Genomic DNA, 26,300 nt, shown 5'->3' on the forward strand with positions numbered 1-26,300 from the left:
AGAAATGATTCTAAGTCAGTGGCGGATCTAGATATTTACCTTGGGGGAGTGGGAATAAAAGATAAACCCAAACATAAAAGACATGAATAGTAGGTTTTCTTAATTTTGGTACTTCTTTGGGGGATCCCCTTTCACCGTGAATCCGCCTCTGTATCTAAGGTAAATATTCCGTACAACTTGCTGAATTGATTTGACAAATAATTGTTTCTTCTTAATAAAAGGTACAATTGAGCGATAAGTGTCGCGTTTGATAATGATATAAGTGTACCTGAAACGAAAAAAATGATCAAAAATCTAATAATTTCTGTAAAACTTGTGTGTACTTTTTTCCTACTTAGTTATAGAAGTCTAGAATATACGAAAAAGTCTATTCTAATATATCTAAAACATATATTAGGATGTTTTTTAGCTGTCCAGAGTGCAGTAGGTTCCACATTCTGTATTTCTATTATTAATTGGACGCACAGTGCCTTTTTGCAAAAAAAAACTAAAATATTCTCAATGAAGTACCAGTCCGAAAAACTTTATCTTTGGTATCCAACACGATTATGGCAACTGATACACAATTAGGTTTTGTTTGCATTTCAAAATCGCGATATGAGTTGTTTTACTATGTAATGTGAGTGCGACGCGTTGTTCGTCGTTTCGCGTCGCCAATCTGGTCTCTAGTATCGAACGTCGTCGTTGCACTACATTTTTCTACAGCATGCCTGCAAATCAATTTATACCTGCTCATAATTTACCTGATAAATTTACCTTTTGTAATGAATTTAATGAATTAAATGAGTCTATTTTGGAAGTAATGAATTTGGAACAAATAAAATTATATTTCTATTTGCTGTATGTTTAGGTTGGTTTGAAACGCTTTTTAACACAATTTAATATGGCACAATACATTAAAAATAACTACTTAGTGTAGTATACCGAGTTCAAAGCTGATTGTTAAAATACACCAATTTCAACAATTTTATGCTAATAATTCTCCTCGAACAAATTACGGCTTCAGGTTAAAATAATTACAATAATTTTAACATATTAGTACGATTCATTCCAAGTAAACTTCAAAGTTATACATACATATAAAACGTAAATTTATTCAGTCGTATTGCATTATACAAGAATCTGAAGTTCTATGTAGTTTATATAAAATTTGCATGCGGAATATTATTTATTTATTTTAAATTACAACAATTTTAGTAAAAACCCCGGCGTGGCAGTTTATTTTAGAGTCGGGAAACATAATTAATAAAAATAATTATTTACACAATGTATTTGGGAAGTCGATTTCGATGAAACTTAATTTGTTCATAATTAAATATATCAAGGAAACCTTTGAAAGTGGACAAGTTAATTAGCATAAGCTGCAATTACGAAAAAGAACAATGCGATTAAACTCGCTCAACATCTTCAATCTTACCCAAGGAAAAGCAAATATTGATCATGTTTAATCCAAAACAATTAAGTCCAGTAAAGGAATAAATATATATATATATATATATATATATATGCATATCTTTACCTATTTTAGATGGTTGTTACCTAACGTCGATATAAGTATATTAAGGAATTTATACTTCTCCAAAAGAAAACTTAATTCTGAAATGTTTCTTCTACCCAGATTTATCTGCAAAATTTTTTTGTTAAGTAAAACTCATACATCTCACGAGAGATTTTGCGGAAAGATCTTGCTTTGCGTGCTAACAAAATTCAACTCATGCTAGACTTGGAAGTACATCATCACTTAGCAAGGCGTAGATTCGGCGAATGGGTCCAAAACGAGATTGCCGGTGATTCCGATTGTCATAAGCGAATTTTGTTTAGCGATGAAGCTCACTTTTGGTTGAATGGCTACGTCAACAAATAAAACTGTCTTATTTGGAGTTAAGATAATCCTCAAATGTATGTTGAGAAACCATTACATTCAGAAAAACTGACTGTTTGGTGTGCTTTATGGTCTGGTGGAATCATTGGACTGTATTTCTTCAAAAACGATGCTGACCAGAACTCTACAGTCAATGGTGACCACTATAGAGCCATAATTACTGTTTTTTTCATTCCCCAATTGAACAACCATGACGTACAGGTGCTGTCGTTTCAATAAGATGGTGCAACATGTCACACAGCTCGTGCTACAATTGATTTATTGAAGGAAATATTTGGTAAGCACATAGTTTTACGTTTTGGACCGTGAATTAGCCTCAAAGATCGTCCGATTTAACACTGCTAGACTATTTTATGTGGGGATAAGTGGAGGTGCTAGTCTACGCCCATAAGCATGAATCGATTGACCACTTAAAGGACAACATTCGCCGCGTTTTTGCCGATATACTGCGACAAACATTGGAAAAAGTGATCGAAAATTCGACCTCAAGATTACGTCAGAGCCAGCCATGACGGTAATATACCAGAAATCATATTTAAATTATAATGCCTAAAAATTATCTTTTACGAAAATAATAAACAGCAAATGATCGAAAAAGTAATAAAATAATACTCCTAATTTTTATGTTCGTATTTAACAGGAAATATTCAGATTCTTGTAAAAATTAGTCAAACTATAAAACAACAAAATAACTATTTAAAGGTAAATCATAAATGTTTTACGCAAACTACACGAACAGTATATAATATTTTTAATATATTTTTCATTTTATTATATTTTTTGGTACACAAAAAGGTCTAATAAATTTAAAACTTATTGTTATGTTAGTTACATTATCAATAAAAGACAAATAATAATAAAAAAAGATATTTGTGTCAGTTTTAAATGATTTTATAAAGATGTGCTTAACGAAAATATGATAAAACTAAGTGCAAAATTTTCCCACATAACAATTTGATGATAAGAAAAAAACCTACACAATACTTTTATTAAATGTGTGTAATAAGTAGTAACATATGTTTTAGTTTATTAAATGATAAATTTTATTTTTGGTATAAATTTAATAATTGTAAATATTATATTTATATGAGATTAAGCCACAATCTTTTGCAAAAAAATTACATTTTCAACAGCTCGCTATTTTAAAATATTTTTTTTTGAAAATGATTTCCGGAGTGGATATCGAAACATCAAATAACAATTATAAAATGTAATTTTTAGTAGTAATATCCCTAAGTAAAATTCCATGAATATTCCCCAAATATATTTGTGACTGTACGTTGTATTTCTGGGAATTTTTTCTTTGATTAGCGCATTTATACTGAACATCCTCATTGCCGAAACGTGACATTTTGAAATTTGTTTGGATGAAGTTGTCAAACTCGATCGTGTTGTCATAGGGATTGAAAATTGCACTGAATGCAATTATCAGTCTAATGTTGACATGATTGGGTGAAATTGTTCCACATGACACAAAATGACGAAATTTGAATGGTTGTTAGAACAGTCGAAAAATTATCAGTAGTAATATCCCTAGGACATTGATAACAGACGAGATAATTTCATGACAATCGAAAGCTCGTTCCTTGGTAACAGCACGAAGCCGAAGGCTGAGTGCTGTTACCAAGCAACGAGCTTGAGAAATTTGTCATGAAATTATGAGGCATTCATCAATGTCCGAGGGATATTCGGCGGATAATTTTTCGAAAAAAAAAATCATAACTCAACATCTTTTATCTCAATCTTTTAGTATCAACGCCAATTCTTCTAAGCTTCTATGTTCATTCAACTCATATTCTCGTCCGCAGCAAAATTCCATGAATATTCCCCAAATATATTTGTGACTGTAGGTTGTATTTCTGGGAATTTTTTCTTTGATTAGCGCATTTATACTTTGAACATTCTCATTGCCGAAACGTGACATTTTGAAATTTGTTTGGATGAAGTTGTCAAACTCGATCGTGTTGTCATAGGGATTGAAAATTGCACTGAATGCAATTATCAGTCTAATGTTGACATGATTGGGTGAAATTGTTCCACATGACACAAAATGACGAAATTTGAATGGTTGTTAGAACAGTCGAAAAATTATCAGTAGTAATATCCCTAGGACATTGATAACAGACGAGATAATTTCATGACAATCGAAAGCTCGTTCCTTGGTAACAGCACGAAGCCGAAGGCTGAGTGCTGTTACCAAGCAACGAGCTTGAGAAATTTGTCATGAAATTATGAGGCATTCATCAATGTCCGAGGGATATTCGGCGGATAATTTTTCGAAAAAAAAAATCATAACTCAACATCTTTTATCTCAATCTTTTAGTATCAACGCCAATTCTTCTAAGCTTCTATGTTCATTCAACTCATATTCTCGTCCGCAGCAAAATTCCATGAATATTCCCCAAATATATTTGTGACTGTAGGTTGTATTTCTGGGAATTTTTTCTTTGATTAGCGCATTTATACTTTGAACATTCTCATTGCCGAAACGTGACATTTTGAAATTTGTTTGGATGAAGTTGTCAAACTCGATCGTGTTGTCATAGGGATTGAAAATTGCACTGAATGCAATTATCAGTCTAATGTTGACATGATTGGGTGAAATTGTTCCACATGACACAAAATGACGAAATTTGAATGGTTGTTAGAACAGTCGAAAAATTATCAGTAGTAATATCCCTAGGACATTGATAACAGACGAGATAATTTCATGACAATCGAAAGCTCGTTCCTTGGTAACAGCACGAAGCCGAAGGCTGAGTGCTGTTACCAAGCAACGAGCTTGAGAAATTTGTCATGAAATTATGAGGCATTCATCAATGTCCGAGGGATATTCGGCGGATAATTTTTCGAAAAAAAAAATCATAACTCAACATCTTTTATCTCAATCTTTTAGTATCAACGCCAATTCTTCTAAGCTTCTATGTTCATTCAACTCATATTCTCGTCCGCAGCAAAATTCCATGAATATTCCCCAAATATATTTGTGACTGTAGGTTGTATTTCTGGGAATTTTTTCTTTGATTAGCGCATTTATACTTTGAACATTCTCATTGCCGAAACGTGACATTTTGAAATTTGTTTGGATGAAGTTGTCAAACTCGATCGTGTTGTCATAGGGATTGAAAATTGCACTGAATGCAATTATCAGTCTAATGTTGACATGATTGGGTGAAATTGTTCCACATGACACAAAATGACGAAATTTGAATGGTTGTTAGAACAGTCGAAAAATTATCAGTAGTAATATCCCTAGGACATTGATAACAGACGAGATAATTTCATGACAATCGAAAGCTCGTTCCTTGGTAACAGCACGAAGCCGAAGGCTGAGTGCTGTTACCAAGCAACGAGCTTGAGAAATTTGTCATGAAATTATGAGGCATTCATCAATGTCCGAGGGATATTCGGCGGATAATTTTTCGAAAAAAAAAATCATAACTCAACATCTTTTATCTCAATCTTTTAGTATCAACGCCAATTCTTCTAAGCTTCTATGTTCATTCAACTCATATTCTCGTCCGCAGCAAAATTCCATGAATATTCCCCAAATATATTTGTGACTGTAGGTTGTATTTCTGGGAATTTTTTCTTTGATTAGCGCATTTATACTTTGAACATTCTCATTGCCGAAACGTGACATTTTGAAATTTGTTTGGATGAAGTTGTCAAACTCGATCGTGTTGTCATAGGGATTGAAAATTGCACTGAATGCAATTATCAGTCTAATGTTGACATGATTGGGTGAAATTGTTCCACATGACACAAAATGACGAAATTTGAATGGTTGTTAGAACAGTCGAAAAATTATCATTACAATCAATTGCGGAGTAATACCAGATAAACATAATATTTAATTTAGAGATGCCACAATAAAACAGTTTCAGAACCTTTTTATACAATAATTATTAATAATTTTTCAATCATTGAGTTATCGGGTTAGTTGGCATATCTGGTTTAAAAATTAATACCATGTATAGGGGTACGAAATATTCGTTTTTACGAAAAAGATGCAAATTTCGGCGAAAATTTGAACATAAATGCGATATATGCGAAATATGGAGTTTTTGATTATTTCTGCGAAATATCTCCAGTGCTCAACTCACCCCTAAATAAGTAGGTAGTTACGAAGGTATGGAAAAATTTTACGGAAAGTTTTCTAATTGTTCATCATTAAATAGATAAAGATAAGATGAGGAATGGATATTTTTCAATGACGATTCTTTGAGGAATATAGATTCTTTGGCAATAAAAATTGGCATTCCGTCAATTTTACTGAGTGAGAACATAGTCTATCAAAAAAGTTTTCATAGTAAAATAAAGTTACTTAAAGTATCCCCTAAAATGGGACGCCCTAAAACAATTTTAAGTGATCGAGTCAAAGAATTTGCAACAGATGGCCTATATCTGTGTGACACAAATATTGTTATAAGTAAGTATTGTAATACTCGTTTGAAAGGTGATAAAAAGGACACACTGCAGAAACATATGAAGTCGACTAACCACATTAACAAGAAAAAATCTATAGCATCTACTTCAGCAACTAAGCTACAAATGTTAATTGCTAGTAGCTTTGAGAGACAGAAACGATCAAAAGAAGAAAATGATACTTTTGTGGAGGATACAGTTAGTATGTGACTAAAAGCCAACATTCCACTTCATAAATTGGATCATCCAGCTGTGCGTGAATATATTGCTAAATATGTGCCGGGGTCGGGTGCTCTTCCATGTGCGGACACTTTAAGGAGAAAGATAGTGCCACAGTGTAGGCTGTCTGAAAAAGCCAATACAAAGCAACAGCTGAAAGACAAGCCCATTGTAATAGTAGCAGACAAAACCTCGAATGGACAAGGAAGATGTGTTTTTGCTATTCTCTTCAGAACTATAGATTCTGTTCTACATCAAGAATGTGTCTTAGCAAGTGTTAACTTCCTTGATACTGCAAATACATCAATGTATTCACAGGCAATTATAGATACATTAAAAGACTTTGAAATTGATTATTCACAAGTTAAAGGCCTGGTATCAGATTCAGCAAGATACATGTCTGCTTGCTTTAACCCAATAAAAATTCTAATAAGGCCGCATATCTTACATTACCAATGTTAGGCTCATAAAGTTAATCTTGTTGGTTATGTCTTTGTAGAGGAGTTCAAGGAGTTAAACATGTTAAACATGTTTACAGCAAAAGTCAAGTCAGCCTTGTGTCTTTCAAGAAAAATGAAGAACTCTTACTTGAAATATTTGAAAGAAAACGTGCCCAATCTCCCAGCAAAACTTTCTCCAGCACCAGTTGTAACTAGATGGAACTCTTGGTTCTCAGCAGTGTCGTACCTAAGTGAATATCTTAATCACATACTTAAGTTTTTTTATATGTGGGAGAATGAAAATTGCAGTATTAAATTTCTCAAAGACAATTACGCCGATGAAGTTTTCAGACGTAAACTAGAAATTCAAATGACCTTTACCACCGATTTCTGTCCAAAATTAATGAAATTAATAGACGACTTGGAAGAAACCAGTTATCCATTCGCCCATCTTTTATAGAACAGATTAAAGGATTTCAAATCGTCACTTGAACACCATTGCCAAGGTTATTTTGATGTAAAAACATCTCGATTGCTCACTGAAAACGAAGAAATTGACGATACACTGAAGGAAATGTTTATGAAAGCAAACGACAAAGCCTTTATTAAACTAACTCTCTATATGACTTTAAAAAACACAAACGAGGCTTTCTTACACATTGGACAGTTATTTAACCCATGTATAGCTCCAAGTTGTACTGTGAACCCGAGTGTACTCTCAGAAAACTTTTCTAAAATTCCTTTTTTTAGAACAATGAAACAATTGGAGTACATAGATGGATATACTCACTTTCATAGGTTAATCCTTTAATCGATACGAAGGAATCGATACGAAGATCCCAATGTGAGGGATATTTTCCTTGCTACAGAGCATCTGGAGTTCAACGAACAGCGTAGACGCAGAACTATTCTTCAGCAACAATAATATTGTAGTGACATATCGAAGAACAGCGCTTAAAGAGTTCAATGTCGAAATTACAACGATGTTAGTTTTTCACTAACGTTTATTGTTGTTTTACTCTTAGTTAAAAATAAATGCGAAATTTTGTAATTATAAAAATAGTAAATGCGAAATTTATGTTTTTATTTGCGAAAATTCCGTACCTTTAAACGTAAAATGGTGACTAATTTTCAAGGTACATACCTACAAAAGGAATTGTAAAAATAATGTAGTCCTTAATTTTTAGCAAGATTTCTAGTTAATTATTAATATTAGATTGATATTTCGATTTTTTAGTTAAATTTTGATAATGATAACGACAATGATAACGGATGTTTGTTTCCTGAATAAAAAACAATTTGCTAAGACGAAAGAATAAAAAATGCGATATAGATTTATATATATCGTCGTTATAATATTAAAACCGAATTGTGTAGTAGGCATTATATTTTAAAATTTTATACCGTATGGTGCAAATGAAAGGAATAAATTTGACTTTAACGAAAAAACCTAAACGAGGTTAATCGGTCGATTTTTATTTTTCTGGCTATTCGTAAGGATACCTTTTTATTTTTTATTTTATCTATGTGAACGTGATGACGTCATTGCTAAATTTTTTTAATGGAAATGTGCGTGTTGTAATACATTATTTGAAAGGACTTTTAAATACCTATTCAGTCGTATCAATATGTCCAATAATTGATTTGCGTATTCTCACAAATATTATTGAATAATTATTGGTATGATGTACTTATTGACCCCCAAAAATAAATTTTGTAAAGGCCGTCACTGGTAATGAAATGTCTTATCTACCTACTTTTTACAGTTTTAAAAAAATCTAGTTACCTTATCAACATCAACATTAATACTTGGATATTCAAACTTAATTAACTTTCTGTCAAGTGATTAATAATATTATTTTAATACACGAATTCAGAAAGTCTCTGTATTTATTTTCATGAAACTCACTTAAAACGTTAGGACTTGAAATTGTAATAATGATTTGTTGTGGAGATAAAACACGTACACAGAAAGAAGTATGTACATTATTTAATATTAAATACCCGAACTGAGAACCAATTTCACAACCCACTGCAAGTAAAATTGAAAAGAAATTCAAAGGTAGTAGAAAACTAATATCTTAAAACAAAAAACTAGAGGTTCTATTAGCTTTCTAAGATAATCTCTACACAAGTTCACAGCAAGTAGCATTAAATAATGACACGGCCCTATGGCCCATTCAACAGTTCCTAGAAAGCTGAAGAAGGAAAAGTGGCATCCCTACAAAGTAACATTAGTACAGCAACTTATGGAAGATGATTTTGATAGACGGATTAAATTTTGTGAAATTATAACTGAACAGAGATCTGATGTTTTTAAGAAAGGTTCTTTTATCTGATGAAGCTATATTTCTACTAAACGGCCATGTCAATCGGTAATGGGCTATGGAAAACCTACACTGAATGCAAGAGTACCGTAAGCATACCCAGAGAAAATTAATGTTTGGGCGGGAATAATAGATAATAGGATTATTGGGCCATACTTTTTCGAAGAAACCTTAAGAGGTCCTCGATATTTAGAATTTCTTCAAAACTTTTTGGTCCTCGAATGGAACCGGTTGTTTCCAAACAGAAACAGAAACACACACTATGGTGTCTTGATGCGCAACTTCTTGAACATCTTTCCAAATCGGTGCATATGTATAAGCGGAACAACAGAATAGCCGCCTAGGTCATCTGATTTTACGCCTCTTGATTTTTTTATGGCGATACTTGAAAATTATACCAAAATAGATCACAAAATATCAATAAACTCAAATAAAGGATACGTATTAAGGTTGCACAAATAACTCCGGAAGTTATAGAGAAGCAGTTGTATTTTAGCTAAAGGTAAACAATTTAAGCACTTAATTTAGGTTTCGTTCTATTTAATGAATACTACATAATAAACATTTATACCATAACAAACCCAGACGGTATTGCAGAGGCGTGGAAACAATATTACGAAATACTATTCTCTAATAACGACCCAGACAATAATACAGAGAAAAGAAGTTGTGAAAAAGAACCTCATATATTGAAATCAGAAGTTGAGGAGGCAATTAAAAAGCTAAAATTCTAAAAGCGCAGAAGTAGAAGATTGAATAACAGCTGAAACACTTAAAGAAAGGGGAGAATTAGGGACGGATGTAATGCTTAGAATTTTCAATGAGATCTGGAATACCGGAAAGTGGCCAAATGACTAGGGTAAACTCACGTTTATTCCCATATATAAAAAAGGTTCACCGACAGATTGCAGTAATTACAGTACATTAGCATTGATATCACACGCGAGCAATGTACTTCTAACCATCATCAATGAAAGACAAATTCCTCAAGAACAATCCTGATTCGTCCCAGGAAAAAGAAGAAGAGAACATAATCTTAATATTCATCAAATTATCGAAAAATCTCGAGAGTTTAACATAGATGCTTTGTTGACTATTCCAAGGCCTTCGATACCGTAGTAAAATGGAATAAAATGTGGCATATATTTAGAGAAATGGGTACGCCAGAATATCTAATCTATTTATTACAAAAACTATATGTAAATAATACTGGTAATCTAAGAGTTAATAATGTGGTTTCGTAAAACTTTAAATTAATATCTGGAGTTCGACAGGGATGCATAATATCCCCTATTCTATTCAATATATATAGTGAACATATTATGCGTCAAGTTTTCGAGGACTGTTATATTGGCGTCATCATCAGAAGAAATGGAACAAATTATGAATAGGCTAGGCACGGTGAGTATAGAGTATGGTTTGAAAATAAATATGCAGGAACCAAAGTGATCTTCATCAATAGAACAACCAAGTAGAGATAAGAAACATGACAGGTTACGAAGTGGTCAGGCAATTTAATTACTTAGGCTTCGTTATTACTAACAGTGGAAGATGCGAAGACAAGATCCGCCGGCGCATCATAAGAACATCAGCACAAGAACACTGGCATCAAAAAAACTCGCCACCTATTCTTCAGAAACTTGGACAATAAAAAAAGCCGATTCAAAGCGTATAATGGCATTTGGAATGTGGATCTACCGTAGAATGTTGCGCATACCATGGACCGCCTATCGCATAAATAACTCAATTCTAGCAGAACTTAACATAAAAACTAGACTCATCATAACTATCAACCAAAATATACTGAGATATTTTGGACATATAACTAGACGAAGAGAAAGCATGGAGCGAATGATAGTTGAAGGTAACGTAGCGAGTAAAATATCCTGAGGAAGATCTCCAGTACGATGGTCGGACCAAATAAAGGAGATGACTGGTTAACCATTCTCCGAAGCAAAACGACTTTTCAGACAATGTATTACAAGACCCACATTTCTATTTAAAAATTTTAGCAATGACGTCATCACGCTCACATAGATGACGTCAGAAATCAAAAAGTATCCTTACAAAGAGCCTGCTTCGAAATAAAAATCGACATGTTTTAGGATTTTTCCTTAAAGTCCCGGTTTACGAAATGACGAATTTATTCCTTTCATTTGCACCATACCGTATAGATATTCCGCTAAATCCGTCTTGCAATGCTTTAAACAAACGTTTTAATACTAAAATAACGCAATTTTTTACACTCGACACATCTTTAAGTACTTATTTTTTAATATACCTTTCATATTATATCATGCACTGCATTCATAATATAAACTTTAAATACAATACGCTGAGTTTTATTTTCTTATACAATCATGTTTTAAGTTTTATCAAATTTTCGATATTTATGGCACTTAAACGAAAATAAAAGCTGGCCCAGCGGCGCATGTTCGAACTGAACAATTTCTGTCAGGTTCTGTGCGTACCCTTAACCATTTTCCATGGCAATGTGGAGCAGAAAGAGCTGACCATCTCGTTATGTGACCTTCGACTCCATGTCCTTGGCATCTCCAGTTGAGGTCTTCGTGTAAGGCTTCTGATTCGCATCTAATGCATACTTTATCACCTTCAACAATAAAACGAAATACATTAGGATTTAATTTTAATAATTTAAGAAACATAAAAACAATTTATTCCAGTTGGTAACCTCATAAATGGTAACGGGCAATTTGTAACGGCGACACTTACATCGCGAGTTCCTAACTACAACCATTTGTAAACCTAAACCTACAATTCGTAACGTAAAATTTTTTTTTATTTTTATTAATGTGGAAATCAATTTTTATTACAGTTGCAATTGAAATTACGTTTATAAATTTAACGGACCAACATTAGGATAAATATTTTTATCTCATTTCATAATTCGTGGAGAAATTTATTTTGAAAATCGTGTCTTAAAATAAAAATATCTACCTGTAACACCAAATATAATTAACCCTTTTAATATTCCTTAAATTGCCATATAAGTACTAGATAAAGTCTGTGGCTAGAAGGCAAAAGGGGATAACTCTCATTTGGAAGTTTTTCAGTACAGACATTTTTAGTTCATAATATGGTCTTTTTGTTACCTTATAAACGTAATATTAGTAACGTTTCTAGATCCGACTTACATTCTGTTAGATATATTTAAGTCTTTTCTCTTAAATTAATATCTATGTGTTCAATATGTTGATAAATTAAAAAAAATATTTTAGGATATTTACTATTTTTAATTATTTCAAGAAAGCATAAGGAGATAAGTCAAGTTATAGTTGAAATGGACATAAAATCATTTTGGTAAAGGGGGTTATGTAGATTTATACCCTTATGCTCAGTAGTAACTTGGCTAACATTATTATGTGCACTGTAGTGTTAATGTGCACTTTTGTTCTGGATATAGCATTGACAGAACAAGAAATAAAACGTAAATTTTTTTAAAAAGTTTATTAAACATGGAGGTTTCTACAGCAATCTGATTATACGTTTACAAATTTACAATTGATCAAGATGCTACTTAGAAAGAGAATTAAAGGCGCATTCTAAGCACAAAATAAAAACATATCTTCTATTTAATACAAAAAGAATAGCTTTCGCAGAAAGAAAAAAAAATTTTGATGAACACAAATATTTTTCGGAAGCTGTTTCTTTAAAATAATAAATTACACAAATATTTGTTTTAGAATATTTTATTAAAAATTGTCATCACTAAAATAATTATCTATGTCTGGATCTGTGTCAGCAGTATTATCCAGATCTTGTGAATTTTGTGGATTTAGGCAAGTCCACGATAAAATTCTTTTGCACTCTCATCAACTAACTCAATAAGGTCTAAAAGATCGCTTACTTTTTTTGTAATCTTTATTGTCGTTGTTTAAACACCTTGATACAAGCCCTTTAGTTCTTTCGCGAATGGAGGAATAATAATTGTTATTTCGAGTTGCCATCGTAGTGAACGTTCCTTGATAAAATTTGCGTGTGCTCTCTTTACAATGTGGACAAGTACTGACAAGAAACTGATACGAATATGATTTGCGTGGACACCGCATTCTTGCAAAAAGGAATAACTTTGTATATCCTAGCAATACTTTCATATATATTTCTTATATCACATTCCGGCAAAAGGGGATATCTTGATTTAATGCCTTTTACTAGCACACATTTCGAATAATTCTTAAGTTAACATGACTTAAATCGTTTTGCTTGTGAGTTAATTTCATAATGTTAGAAAATATGTGCACATATAACATTTTACTAGTAATTACTATTTTGCTCTCCAGAAGATATCTTGAGTTATATCCTTAAAACAGTCGTAACGATTAAATTGTAGCCAAGTTATCCCTTTTTGATCAATAATAATATTTAAATTAGTAAACTTTCACTTAACTCTCTTTACCAAGATTGTGCACAATCAAAAATGCTGGCGAATGGTATACATAACACTATTTTGCAAAAAATCGACTTATCCCCTTTTGCCTTCCAGCCACAGAAGTAATAATGACGTAATTAGTGAAATCTATACTGCCGTGTTAAGGTAAAAGGCAGTAAGTGCCTAAAGGCAGTAATAGCCTACCTAAGTAGTAACTGCTCTTGATTTTACAAAGGGTTTGCTGCACATTGATAGTCAACTTACACCAGAAATAGCAATGGCAAAAAGCAGTAACTAACAAAGTATCTCTCAATGTGATGGTAACAGACAGGACCTAACGTAATAACTAATTACTGCTGTTTACCTACACAGAGACCTGGAACACAATTTTTAATGTGAATGTAAACGGCAGTATCTACTTAGTAAAGTAGATACTGCTATTTTCCTTCACATTTGTATTCCAAGTTTGTATTATAATATCATGACATAAGGCAGTATCTTCTCAGATACTGCCATTTGCTTAAACATCACCTGATTTAATATCCGTTAAAATAAACACATGGCATAACGCAGAAAGTTTAATTTGCAGTTTCAGACCGTACTTAGACTTTTTTAGTCTACCGTTTGGAGTGTATGTAAGGTGTTGTATTTTGTGGAGTGCACCAACTGTTTAAATAACATGTTTACCTCACTAAAGAAAAGAGTAACAAATGAAAAGAACGAACGATGGGAACAAGCATGCACAGAGATAGAACGACATATCGGAGGAACGAGAAATTCAGAATCATGGCGAATATTAAAAGCACTTCAACGAAATAAGACAGAGAAAACCCAGATCGGCAAAATTAGTGAAAACGAGTGGCAAGAATACTACGTAGAACTACTTACAGAAAACCGTCCCCAATTTCAGGAAGAGAATATAGAACATGCAGGAAATGGGGCATACGACCAGATAGAAATAAGCCTGGCAGAAGTTAAGAGAGCAATCAAGACATTGAAGAACAAAAAAGCCAAAGGACCCGGAGGAATACCAAACGAACTAATTAAAAACGGAACGGAAAAGTTATTCCGCATAATACATAGAATGTTCGAAAGAGGACTAAATGGAGAAGAAATACCTGCGGAATGGACACAAGCATACATCACATCCATACATAAGAAAGGAAACAGGAAAAAATGTGAAAACTATAGAGGAATTAGTATAATATCGTCGGTAGGTAGACTTTACGGGAAAATTATTAAAGAAAAACTAGAAACTGAAATAATAGGAAAAATTGGAGAAGACCAAGCAGGGTTCACAGTAGGAAAATCATGCCTAGATCATACGTACACATTAGAACAACTGATAGAGAAGAAAATGGCAAAAGGTAGACCGGTCCATCTGGCCTTTGTTGATCTAAAGAAAGCATATGACTCAATACCTAGAGTCAAATTATGGGAAGCAATGAATGATCTCGGAATCCGACAAACACTAATAAAAGCAGTTAAAGCACTATACAAAGAAAACAAAGTAGCTATTAAATGTGGAAATAAAGCCTACAATCCATTAAAGACGACAAAAGGACTTCTACAAGGCTGTGCTACGTCCCCTACTCTGTTTAAAATATTCTTGGAAAAGACACTCAAACCATGGAGGAGAAAGTGCGAAGGAATGGGCATACCAGTAAGAGACGAATACCTATACACCTTAAGTTTTGCCGACGATCAAGTAGTCATCGCACAAGATGAAGAAGATCTCAGCTTTATGCTCAGAAAACTAGAAGAAGAATATAAAAACAACGGAATGGAAATAAACTTAGAGAAAACCGAATACCTAACAACAGAAAACAAGGATATGAGAAACCTAGAGATAGACGAGGGAAGACAAATAAATGGAACAGATAAATTCAAGTATTTAGGAACCATAATATCGAACCAGGGAACAACAGAAGAAGATATAAACAACAGACTGAGACAAACAAGAAACTGTATAAGACAACTAAACTCAGTGTTGTGGGATAAGAACATTACGATAAAGACAAAAAAGAGAATATATAACACCCTGACAAGAAGTATCCTGACATATGGGTCCGAAAACTGGACAATAAACAAGAGAAATAGAGGTAGAATAAGAGCAGTAGAAATGGAGTTCCTGAGGAGAAGCTGTAGACTTACAAAAAGAGACAGAATTGAAAACGCAGAGATTAAGCGGAGAATGGGAGTGCAATCAGACATAATCGACTATATAGAGGAGAAGAGACTATCCTGGTACGGCCACGTCAGAAGAGCGGACAGAGGACGCTGGATAAACAAAATCACAGAATGGAGCCCGATTGGAAGAAGAAAGAGAGGAAGACCCCGAAGGTCATTTAGAGATGAAATCGACGAGGCTATGGAGAAAAGAACCCTGCGAGATGGAGACTGGAATGACAGGGAAAATTGGAGAAAACGGTTGAGTGAAGGAAGACAGTGAAAACTGTGAAAATCCTTAGTAGTAGTAGTTTACCTCACGGGGTAAATATTTAGTGTCCTTGGTAACACAAGCAGAAGTATCAAGTCAAGACGGTAGGTACTTATATGTTTTTAAAATTAACGCTTTTTTTGTTATAAACGAGTAATATGTCAGAAGCCAGAAGACATTTTTTACAAGACGGCTTGTGGCTTTTCATCTAACCTTTGCAGCAATGGTAGACAAGAAGAGTAGAAGCGGTAAAAAAACATATCGGTCATGTGGCATGAAGGAGTGGCTGGAAGAAAGGCAGAGGAAGTTGCATCTGCATATTGTAGAGCTTTAGTTGAAGAAAGAGACGCCGATAAAGTATTGTATTGGACAGACAATTGCTCAGCCCAAAATAAAAGTTGGTGCTTATTTACCATGTTTGTCACAATGGTAATTACAAAAATGATTGCCACCTCCCAAATTACCCTAAAATATTTTGAGACAGGCCACACCTTCATGATTGCGGATTCAGTTCATCACGGTGGAGATCAGAGCATGAAGATCACAAATGAAGGAAATATTTACGACTTCAACGATTTTATTAAGGCTGTAAAAAATTCAAATGAAAAAAAAAATGAACGTAATTTGTTTGAAAAACGTAGATGTTTTAAATTGGAAATCTGGAGATTCAAATATCAAATAAAAAAACGGATATACCTTTGATTTGCGATATATCTGTGGTACAGTTCAGACGAGGCAGCCGATTACTTTTTTATAAAAATAATATTAACGACGAAAATTTTAAAGAATATAATTTTCTTAAACAAAATTTTAAACTAGAAATTCCTAGTAAACTACGCGATAATTGTAGAGGTGTCCCTACGCAAAAGAAACAAGGTATAATTTCGCAGCTGTGCCCCGCATGCCTCAAAACAGACAGCATTTTTGGTATTCATTAAAAGAAGATAATGTAGAAGACTTAATAAATTTTGAATAGTTTTTTCAATATTATGTAATTAATTACGATTTTTTTCTTTTCCAATAATGTGAATTACATTTTATTTTTAATTTGATTATACTACCGCTTTATTTTGCATTTTTGTTTTAGTTTCAAAACCGATATTTACATAAAGCTGAAAATTTTACATTTTTACTGCTTAAGAAAACAACTTGATTATTATGGTAAACAGCAGTAACTGCTGAATTTTCAGCAAAAAACCAAGTAACACAATTGTTTTGTTTGTCAAAAATTAAGACATATTTTTTAATGCGTTTTAACGTTTTTCTGCTTAAAATTAAATAAATAATAAATTGTGTGGAAGAAAAAATCCTAAATTGCAAATAGCTCAAAACCATTATTTTGGCACTTACTGCTTTTTACCTTATCACGGCAGTATAAGCGCATAACCATCTTTAAAAATTCCAAACTTTCTAAGTAAACATTTTGTAAAGGAAAGTATGTAATTACCTATGATTATAATAAGCCTTGTGATTGATTATAGCTAATAAGAGGAATGTCTTCAAACAGAAATTGAGAAAGATTAGTGATCTAACTGGTGTCTAGTGGTTTTTGAATAATAATTTTAAGAAATTTATTATAGCAAATGAACTTACATATGGTCTTAGTTTACGTGAAAAACGTACTTTTGAAAAACGAGTTTTTTCAAAATCGGGTAATCGAATCTTGAACTATGCATTGAAAGTGGCGGAAGAGTTTGTTATAATTACAAGTGCAGGCCAATGACAAAAGGTGACAATATCATCAAATACAACGAAAAACATTAACATATTGTATACCCTTTCACACCGGATAACAAGAAAGAAGGTAAATGAGATGAAACCAAATATGAAAAATCCTGAAGCAACATCTAAAATTTTCTATATCACAAAACTTCCTAAAGAAAATGAAAGAGTTAAATTACTACTGCCAAAGAGACTTCAATTTCAAGAATAATTTAGGGCCCAAACAGAGAGAACCAGATGTACTTGCAACAACATGAATTTTCCACATCCTGAAAAAGATAACAACTTGCTATTACATGACAGTGGATCCTATGATCATAATAAAATATTAATACACATACTTTCAAAAGTTATGCATTATCTAAAATTTTCGCTATTATTAACTATTTTCAGAAACTACTGTTACCGATCATTTATGAAAAAATATCATAACGTTAACAGATATTCTTTGTTTTAAACGAGATAATGATTTTTTAATAAATAAAAATTAATAACTAAAAAATCTATTTCTAATCAAATGTATTTAACAATTTTAATATCGCGTATTTGCACCATGGGCATCGATGCAAGCCTGGATTCGAGCACTAATACTGCTAACAAGTCGATCAATCATTTCCTGTGCCAGATTCTGCCATTCTTCTCTACAAACAATTGTAAGTTCATGATGGGTTCTAGGAGGATTTCTTCGGACATGAACAGCTCTGGAAAGCACATCCCATGCATGTTCAATGGGGTTCATGTCTGGAGACATCGCAGGCCACTCCAAACGGCAAATACCTTCTGTCTCAAGATAGTCATTAAGTGATTACGTCCTATGTTTCGTTATCACATTAGGGTATCGATTCTTTTAAATTTAGGAAAACTTTTTCATTTTTAAGAAACAAAATTTTATTTTGAAGATATATGATAAATTTGTTCTGCATAATATCTTTCCAAAAAACGCATTCATCTTTATTATCGGCTACAAGAAATAGGTGTTTTATCAAGGTGTTACCAATCTGTATAGTTGCCGTTATCTCTCCATGAATTGGAATAGCGTGACCTGAAGCTGTTTCAAGAAATAATTTTGTTTTAGTGGGTTGTAGTTTTTCATTCAGAAATCCGGTTCGAATAAAGGATCTGGTTGCACTGGTGTCAATAACAAATATGCATTTTTGATTATCAACGCAGCCCTTAAGAATTAAATTCTGTTCATTTTTAGTGTCGACTTTTTATTCGTTTCTCTGGCTATAGTTTGGATGTCTGTGGTGAGTTGTGAAAGATCGATTCCTTAAAGACCTATCTCTACTAGTATTTATGGTAGCACTATGTGACAAGCTTATGGATTTAGACCTAGGCGACCTTATGAACTCATTCTTTGATTCTTCTTTCCTTGTGTGGGATCTATTTCTGCAAATATTTTGCAAATGTCCTATTCTGCCACAATTAAAACATTTTCTGTTTTCAGCAAATTTAAGATTTTTGTTGAAGATTTTGCAATATGCTTAACATCTGGGATAAAATATATTGTTATCTGCGGTAGTGACTTACTTATTTTTTACTTAAATACTTTTCGCCGCTTCATATTTCTGGGATGAGATTAGTACTCCATTTAGCGTTTGGTGATGCTGTAATCGAAGAGCTTATTGCATTTAAACATCCTGTAGTCTACCTATGAATCCCTGTATACCAATTTATTCCAGACAATTTTTAGGTGTTGAGGGTAGTTTGTTGCTTGAGGAAATTGAAACTGATACAGAACAACATTTTGGTGACATTGAATCAGATTATAAAATAAATAACATCGAGAAATATCTTTCAGATTCAGACACTGAAAAAGGGAGAAAATTACGATGATTGCAAGGTGGATGTAGTACTAGCACAAGTTTCATGGATTGATAGTTTTTTAGGCAAAGATGGAGCAGTTTGGAAAAACACTGCCCGGTGCAAATGGTAAAAATCCGTCAATTTAATAAAGTTTTTCACTTATCGAATGTAAAAGCATATGGCAAGAATGCCAAATCCATAATTGATTGTAAGAATTGGTTTTTTTCCAAAAATATTTTAAACATTACCGTTGAAAGTATGAACAAACATCGAAAATGGAAGTACGATCAAATGAAAGAGATGTATACGAGAGCCCGTTCTGCTAAAAATAGAGATGGTATTAAAACAAGGGCTTTACTAGAATTGCTCTATTTAGAGGGTGTTTGAAAAGTAATTGGTTAAACACAGATGAGTTGTGGGAGAGAAATGACAGTGGGGTTAAAATGTTTTGGTTAACGATGTTGCAGCAATGTTATTTATTTTTGTTAAGATATCTTAAAAAGAAATAAAGTATATGAAGCACTAGAATATTTTAAATTTCCACCAAAAATAGTTAGACTGACTAAATGCATACTACTAAATGATACTAAAAGTAAAGTCATGTTAGAAGGACGGGTTTCGGATAGCTTTATCACCAATAGAGGTCTGCGACAAGGTGACCCGTTATCAACAGATTTTTTCAATTTGATCTTAGAGAAGATTTTATGAGAATGTAACATCTACACTAGAGGCATAATATATCATCACAGACATCAATGCGTAGCTTATGCAGATGATGTTACCTTAATAACAAGGAGACCTGCAGAATTAAGAGAAATCTTTACTAGAATAGAGAGAATAGCCAGGGAATATGGTTTAGAAATAAACGAAGAAAAAACAAAATATATGATGATGGGGTGAAGGGGAAACGAAAATGATCAAGGACAGTCCTTTAAGATACAAAGCCCAAGTAAAGAATATAACTTTGAAGTTGTTAGCCAATTCGATTACTTGGGAGTGACACTAACAAATAGGAACGAAGAGAACCAAGAAATCATAAAAAGAATGGCCAAAGGTAGTAAGAGTGCTGGGAGCCTGACTAAGATACTGAGGTTGAAGATAATATCCAGAACAGCAAAAAAATGAATATATACAACAGTTATCCGACCCACAGTACTCTATGCTAGCGAGACCTGGACACTAAATAAAGATATGGAAGTAAAATTAGATAGATGGGAACGAAAAATTCTTAGAAGGATATATGGAGGTGTAAAAGAGGGGAACATCTGGCGAAGAAGAACGAATGAAGAAATAATGCACATATATGGGCAACCAAAAATAACAAGACTTGCTAAAATTCAAAGATTAAGATGGCTCGGATATATAGCAAGAATGAAGGAAGGAAGAGTTCCCAATGAATTAATAAACACGGAGGCTGGAACAAAAAGAAAAAGAGGCCGCCCCCGAAGAAAATGGCTGGAGTCGGCAAAAGAAGATCTGAAGTCGCTGCGGGTACAAGATAGGAAAAACTTAGCACAAGATAGAAAGAAATGGAAGAAAACCGTTGAAGCCTTGGGCCTTTGAGGCCTGTTGAGCTGAACTATATATATATATATATATATATATATATATATATATATATATATATATATATATATATATATATATAAGATATCTTAGATTTGATGATTTGGAAACTTGAGATGAAATAAAATTGTCCAATACGCTAGCGCCTATAAGACAACTGCTTACAAGTTTTGTAAAAAATTGCAAAAATACCTACGCAATTAGCGAGTATGGCACTATAGACGAGAAACTTGAGGCATTTCGAGAAAGATCCGGTTTTAAACTGTATAATCTTCCAAACCTAATAAGTAGGGATTCAATTTTTTTGCCTTAGTTGATGGAAAAACCACATATACTTTAAATATAGAACCATATATTGGTGTACAAGCAGATGGACCCTTTCATTTAAAAATATGATCCAGCTAGTATTGTCGAGAGATTATTTGGTCAAATATATGGTACTGGAAGAATCATTACGTGTGATAATTGGTTTACTAGCTTTAAGCTTAGTACAAAACTTCGTCGTGATCGCAATCTGACATACGTCGGTACAGAGAGAAAAAACAAAAGACAATTACCGTTGGAGTTTATAAACACCAAACATCGACCTGCTTATTCAATTATGTTTGCATTCCAAGAAAATACTACAATAGTATCCTATATACCCAAGAAGGAGAAAAACGTCATACTGGCATCAAGTATGCCCAATAATAATCAAATAGACGAATCAACAGGTGATCCAGAGAGTCAGAGATTATAATGTTTTATAATTCAACGAAAGGTGGGGTCGACACCGTTGACAAATTTTGTGCCACGTATAATGTAGCTGGAGGTACCCGGAGATGGTAATGGTGATTTTTTATTTACTTATTAATGTGGCTGGAATAGACTGCCAAATTATATATCTGGCCAATAAATCAAAATGATAAGTTGCATCGGAGAATATACATAAAACATTTGGCTAAGGACATAATCGGCCAGCATCTAAAGCGTCTCTCAATGGTCAAAAATATCTCTCCAGCCATTCGCAACTGACGCCAAGAAGTGGCTGGAACTTGAAATGAACTTCCAATAACGAAAATTTAAATATTAAAAAACGATGTAGTTTTTGCGTTAAAGACAGTAAGTCTCGATATTTTTGTCAAATGTGCAAAAACTTCAGTGTCCTGATTGTATATCGCACCCACAAAATGTTTCAAGTTTCACAAATACATCTTATATTGTAATGTTTGGACCCTTATTATAATAAAAGGTAATTTGCATGAACCCTTGTTTTATTTTTCACAATTCATGTACATCCAGCATTTATTAATTATTTTGTAAGGGTATATCTCTTACGCTTCCGGGGCTACATTTTTGTGACTTTGCAAATAAATTTTTACCTTAGTACTTATTAATATATTATTAGAAATCCTTATTTTTTTTAAACACAAAAATTGACGTTAAACAGAATTTTAGGGACGCTCAGGGACGTATTATACGGGAGACAAAATGATACTAGCACAAATGTTATAACAAATGAAAATATCTGAAAACATTTAGTCTTAGATGAGAAAATTACTTAATATAAAACTTTTCTAAACAAATTTAATTTTTCTGCTAACATAAGTATTTGTTACACTTACTTCATTGGATCCTTGATCGACTTTGGTAGGATTATAGACAAGTGTTCGGATTTTTCTGATATTTATGTACTGGACAGTGATCAAATCCAACCGTCCTGGAAGACGGTTCTTCAGTTTCATCCATACAAAGCGTCTTCATAATTTAGATTTCCCTTTTTTGTTCCACAAATCATAAATTTTCCTAGTGATATTCGAACAAAGAAGGATTTTTTTTACCTTTAAATGGCTGCTTTATCTCCCTGTAAAGAGTCATTCAAAAAGAAACAAATTCATCGTCCTTATCGCTTGCTACCTCAAAATCTGACTCCAGCTGCAAGGTTACAAACTTTTCCAAGTGCACTGCTCTATAAGATCTTACCAAAAATCAAAAATATTACCGTACTGACTTCTTCTTTTCTGTGTGTGTTGGCGTCTCCCAGCAGTTACATTTGTGATACCACCTCAAAGTACGCGGATTTAAGAAAAACCTTAAAATATTTTGAAATATTCTTGAGCTTAGTTAGTAAAATTAGAATCACCAAGACTTGCATACGACCGATGATGACATATGGCATAGAAGTGCGCGAAGATACCAACAAAACGAAACAGATGCTAAGGGTTGCCGAAATGAAAACCCTAAGAACAATAGTGGGCAAAACAAGAGAAGAAGAAGAAGAAGGTATCACTTTTTGACAGGGGGACCTACATATTCGTATTCAGCGAAAATGTTACGTAAGATAGAATAGTTTTCAACTATCCGCCTTTCCATGCCTACAGTAAGATACCCCGCTGTCGGACTAATAACTACTTTATTTCTTTTTAGAAATAGCATTTTTCATCAAAAATGCTAACATTCAAAAATCAAAATTTATTTCTTTTGGGATAAATTTGGAAAGCAAGGGATCACAAAATATTAACTTTATAATTTTTAGTTGCCGGTTGAGAAAACAAACTACTCATTATGCAAGGTAATACCAGATATTTATCTATTGTTTTCAATGTAAAATAGGTAAGTGGATCTTCATTAAGTATTAATCACTTATAACAAGTTTTTATCTAATAAATATTGCAATTTAATACGTGGTTTTTATTTGGGGAACATCGGTATAAATTCTCAGCACTGAAAGGCACTCTTATCTATAATGTAATCTATATATACATATCTATACATACTGAGCAGACAAACGTGCTTTTGTTGCATTCATACCATAAAGTATTCTGTATTTTTCCTTGAAATTGCTAGCTAGACAAGTTATTATACGAGGCTTGACTGTTATGTATGTATGAACTTTTTATTCTTCGAAAAATTCATAACTAGCACATAATGAACACACTTCGACACAAAAATATAAACACATATTCATTCTTTAGTTCATTAATTTTTAAAATATTTGCAAACTAATAAATAATGAACACGCTATTTCATTGAGGACATACTTAAAATTTAGTGAAAACATTACATCAAAAGGGGAATATTTACCTTCTCTAAGTACTTTATAAGTATCTTCTTTCCGGCATGCCTTTGAAGCTTTGAGAACTTCGAATTCTACACAGTATCTGAAACAATAATTAAATGTAAATATTTTGGTAAACAAATATCAATAGAAAATATTTTAGTTTAAAATACAAGCCAACCACACCTGAATCATAAGGCTCAAATTTATGTATTTACAAAATGCATCATGTTAGCAAATTTCATTTATATATGCGTTGACACAACAGAGAAGTAATAAATTAAGGTAATCGCATTAAGTTGAAATATTACATTTAATTAACAAAAATAAACTAAGGTTAGCTGTGTTAATCATCGTGTATTGTGATATAACAATATTGTTAGTCTAGGCGCACACACATCGAATTTGGACGGTCGATAAAAGTTTGATCGAACTTTTATCGATGATGCTTTGCACGCACACTACACGACATTTATTCGATGACGTTTGTTAATCCAGTAGCGCACCTAGAATTTGCCTCTGGGGGGGGGGGTTTTGGTTGGTCACCGAAATTTTTTTTGATGTTACCTCCATTTTGAGTCCTTAAAATGTGTGACTAACAGTGTTGGAATAGGGTCCTGGGGGGGTTTTAACCTCCAAAACCCCCCCTGGGTGCGCCACTGTGTTAATCCACAAGGGTTTGTTAGGTGGAGTACACAAAATCACAATGAACAATACAGAACTGCGTAGCAACACAGAGCTACGTAGGTACGTTGAGGAGTGTCCAAAAAACGCAACTGGTCCTCTGGTCGACAAAGATCGATGTGTGTGCGCGCGTTCATTTGGTACTATACGTCTTGGAACGACGGCAACGACCACGGGAGCCGTCCATACAGTGACATTCATCGATCGCCACACGATATCGATGCCGTGCCGTTTGGCGATCGATGTGTGTGCACGCTCACATTGTTTCTTCGCGCCACCAAAGGAATTTGTTCGATCGAACATTCCCAAGCGCGGTATAGACACAGAAACAATGAATCATAATAGTTTGATGGGCAATCAGAGCATTAAAATATCATCCTGCAAAGAAAAAAAAAACGCGGACATCCAAAAATAACGTGAAAAAAAGAAATAGATTAGGTAAAAAAACATGGAAGAAAACAATTGGCATGATAGGAAAAAATGAAGGTTAAGATGCGGATTGCATTTACTTACAGTAGGCTACTTGCAGTAGTTGTGGAATGTCGTGATATATCATATCACGTGAATGTCGTTATATATTTTATGCTACGATACATTCTGTAACACTTTCTATAAGAACAAGATCACTATATGGTTACCAAATGGGGAAAAGAAATAAAGCTGCAGACGACTTGGTAATGGTCATGGAGCCTGGACTTTTAGGTGAGGCGGAAAAGTTCCACGACCGGATAAAAAAGAAACCGGAACTGGGAGTATGTACAGGAGGTACATATAGACCAGAACATGTGGAGTACCTCTAGCTCAATATTATGACCACAATTACAAGAAAGGGCCAGTAGGAGGGGAACCGGGGAAGCCGTCAGACCATTTTCATGGTCCCTGTGGAAAAAGGGGAGTCGGAAATGGACAAGGACAAGAGACTACTGGCAATTCTGTCTAAATTGAGGATAGAGATTATAGGGATTAAAAAGGCATCCCCAAGATTAGGGAGGCTATAGAGGAAACCTCAGGAAGCTCCTTGAAGTTACCTTTAGAGGTATGGACCTCCACCTCGTGCTGGAGGAATATAAACGCAAATAAAGAACAATGGGGACGCAGAAGGTGATTGTGAAGGGAGGCGAAAAATCTTACACCAAGTTGCTTAAACAAATCAAGGGTAGCAGGTAGAGGAAGGAGGAAATTAGTGTCAAAAGCGCTAAGAAGACCAGGGGCGGAGACCTGAACAATACTAGTGTGACCGTGTATAAGGGGAACACGGTAGAGGACGTTAGGGGCTATCAGGTCCAGGTGGATATATATAACATAAACGGAGATGTCAGCAAGGAAGAAATCCTGAGGCAGCTCCGGAGATACACCAAC

General features: G+C 33.6%; 1 protein-coding gene across 1 annotated transcript in view; it reads right to left on the minus strand.

Annotated features, from left to right (window-relative positions):
* Nucleotides 1–783: 783 nt before the first annotated feature.
* vex (somatomedin B and thrombospondin type 1 domain containing protein vexed) overlaps nt 784–26,300 on the minus strand; it is a 977,326-nt gene continuing 951,809 nt past the window's right edge. The window contains exons 4-5 of the mRNA XM_072536935.1: nt 24,284–24,360; nt 784–11,907 (exon numbers count right to left, since the gene is read on the minus strand). Coding sequence (XP_072393036.1) covers nt 11,696–11,907; nt 24,284–24,360 — 289 coding nt within the window. The 3' untranslated portion in view covers nt 784–11,695. The remainder of the gene's footprint in view (nt 11,908–24,283; nt 24,361–26,300) is intronic.

The sequence above is a fragment of the Diabrotica undecimpunctata genome, chromosome 7 (assembly GCF_040954645.1).
Source record: "Diabrotica undecimpunctata isolate CICGRU chromosome 7, icDiaUnde3, whole genome shotgun sequence".
NCBI classification, from domain to species: Eukaryota; Metazoa; Arthropoda; class Insecta; order Coleoptera; family Chrysomelidae; genus Diabrotica; species Diabrotica undecimpunctata.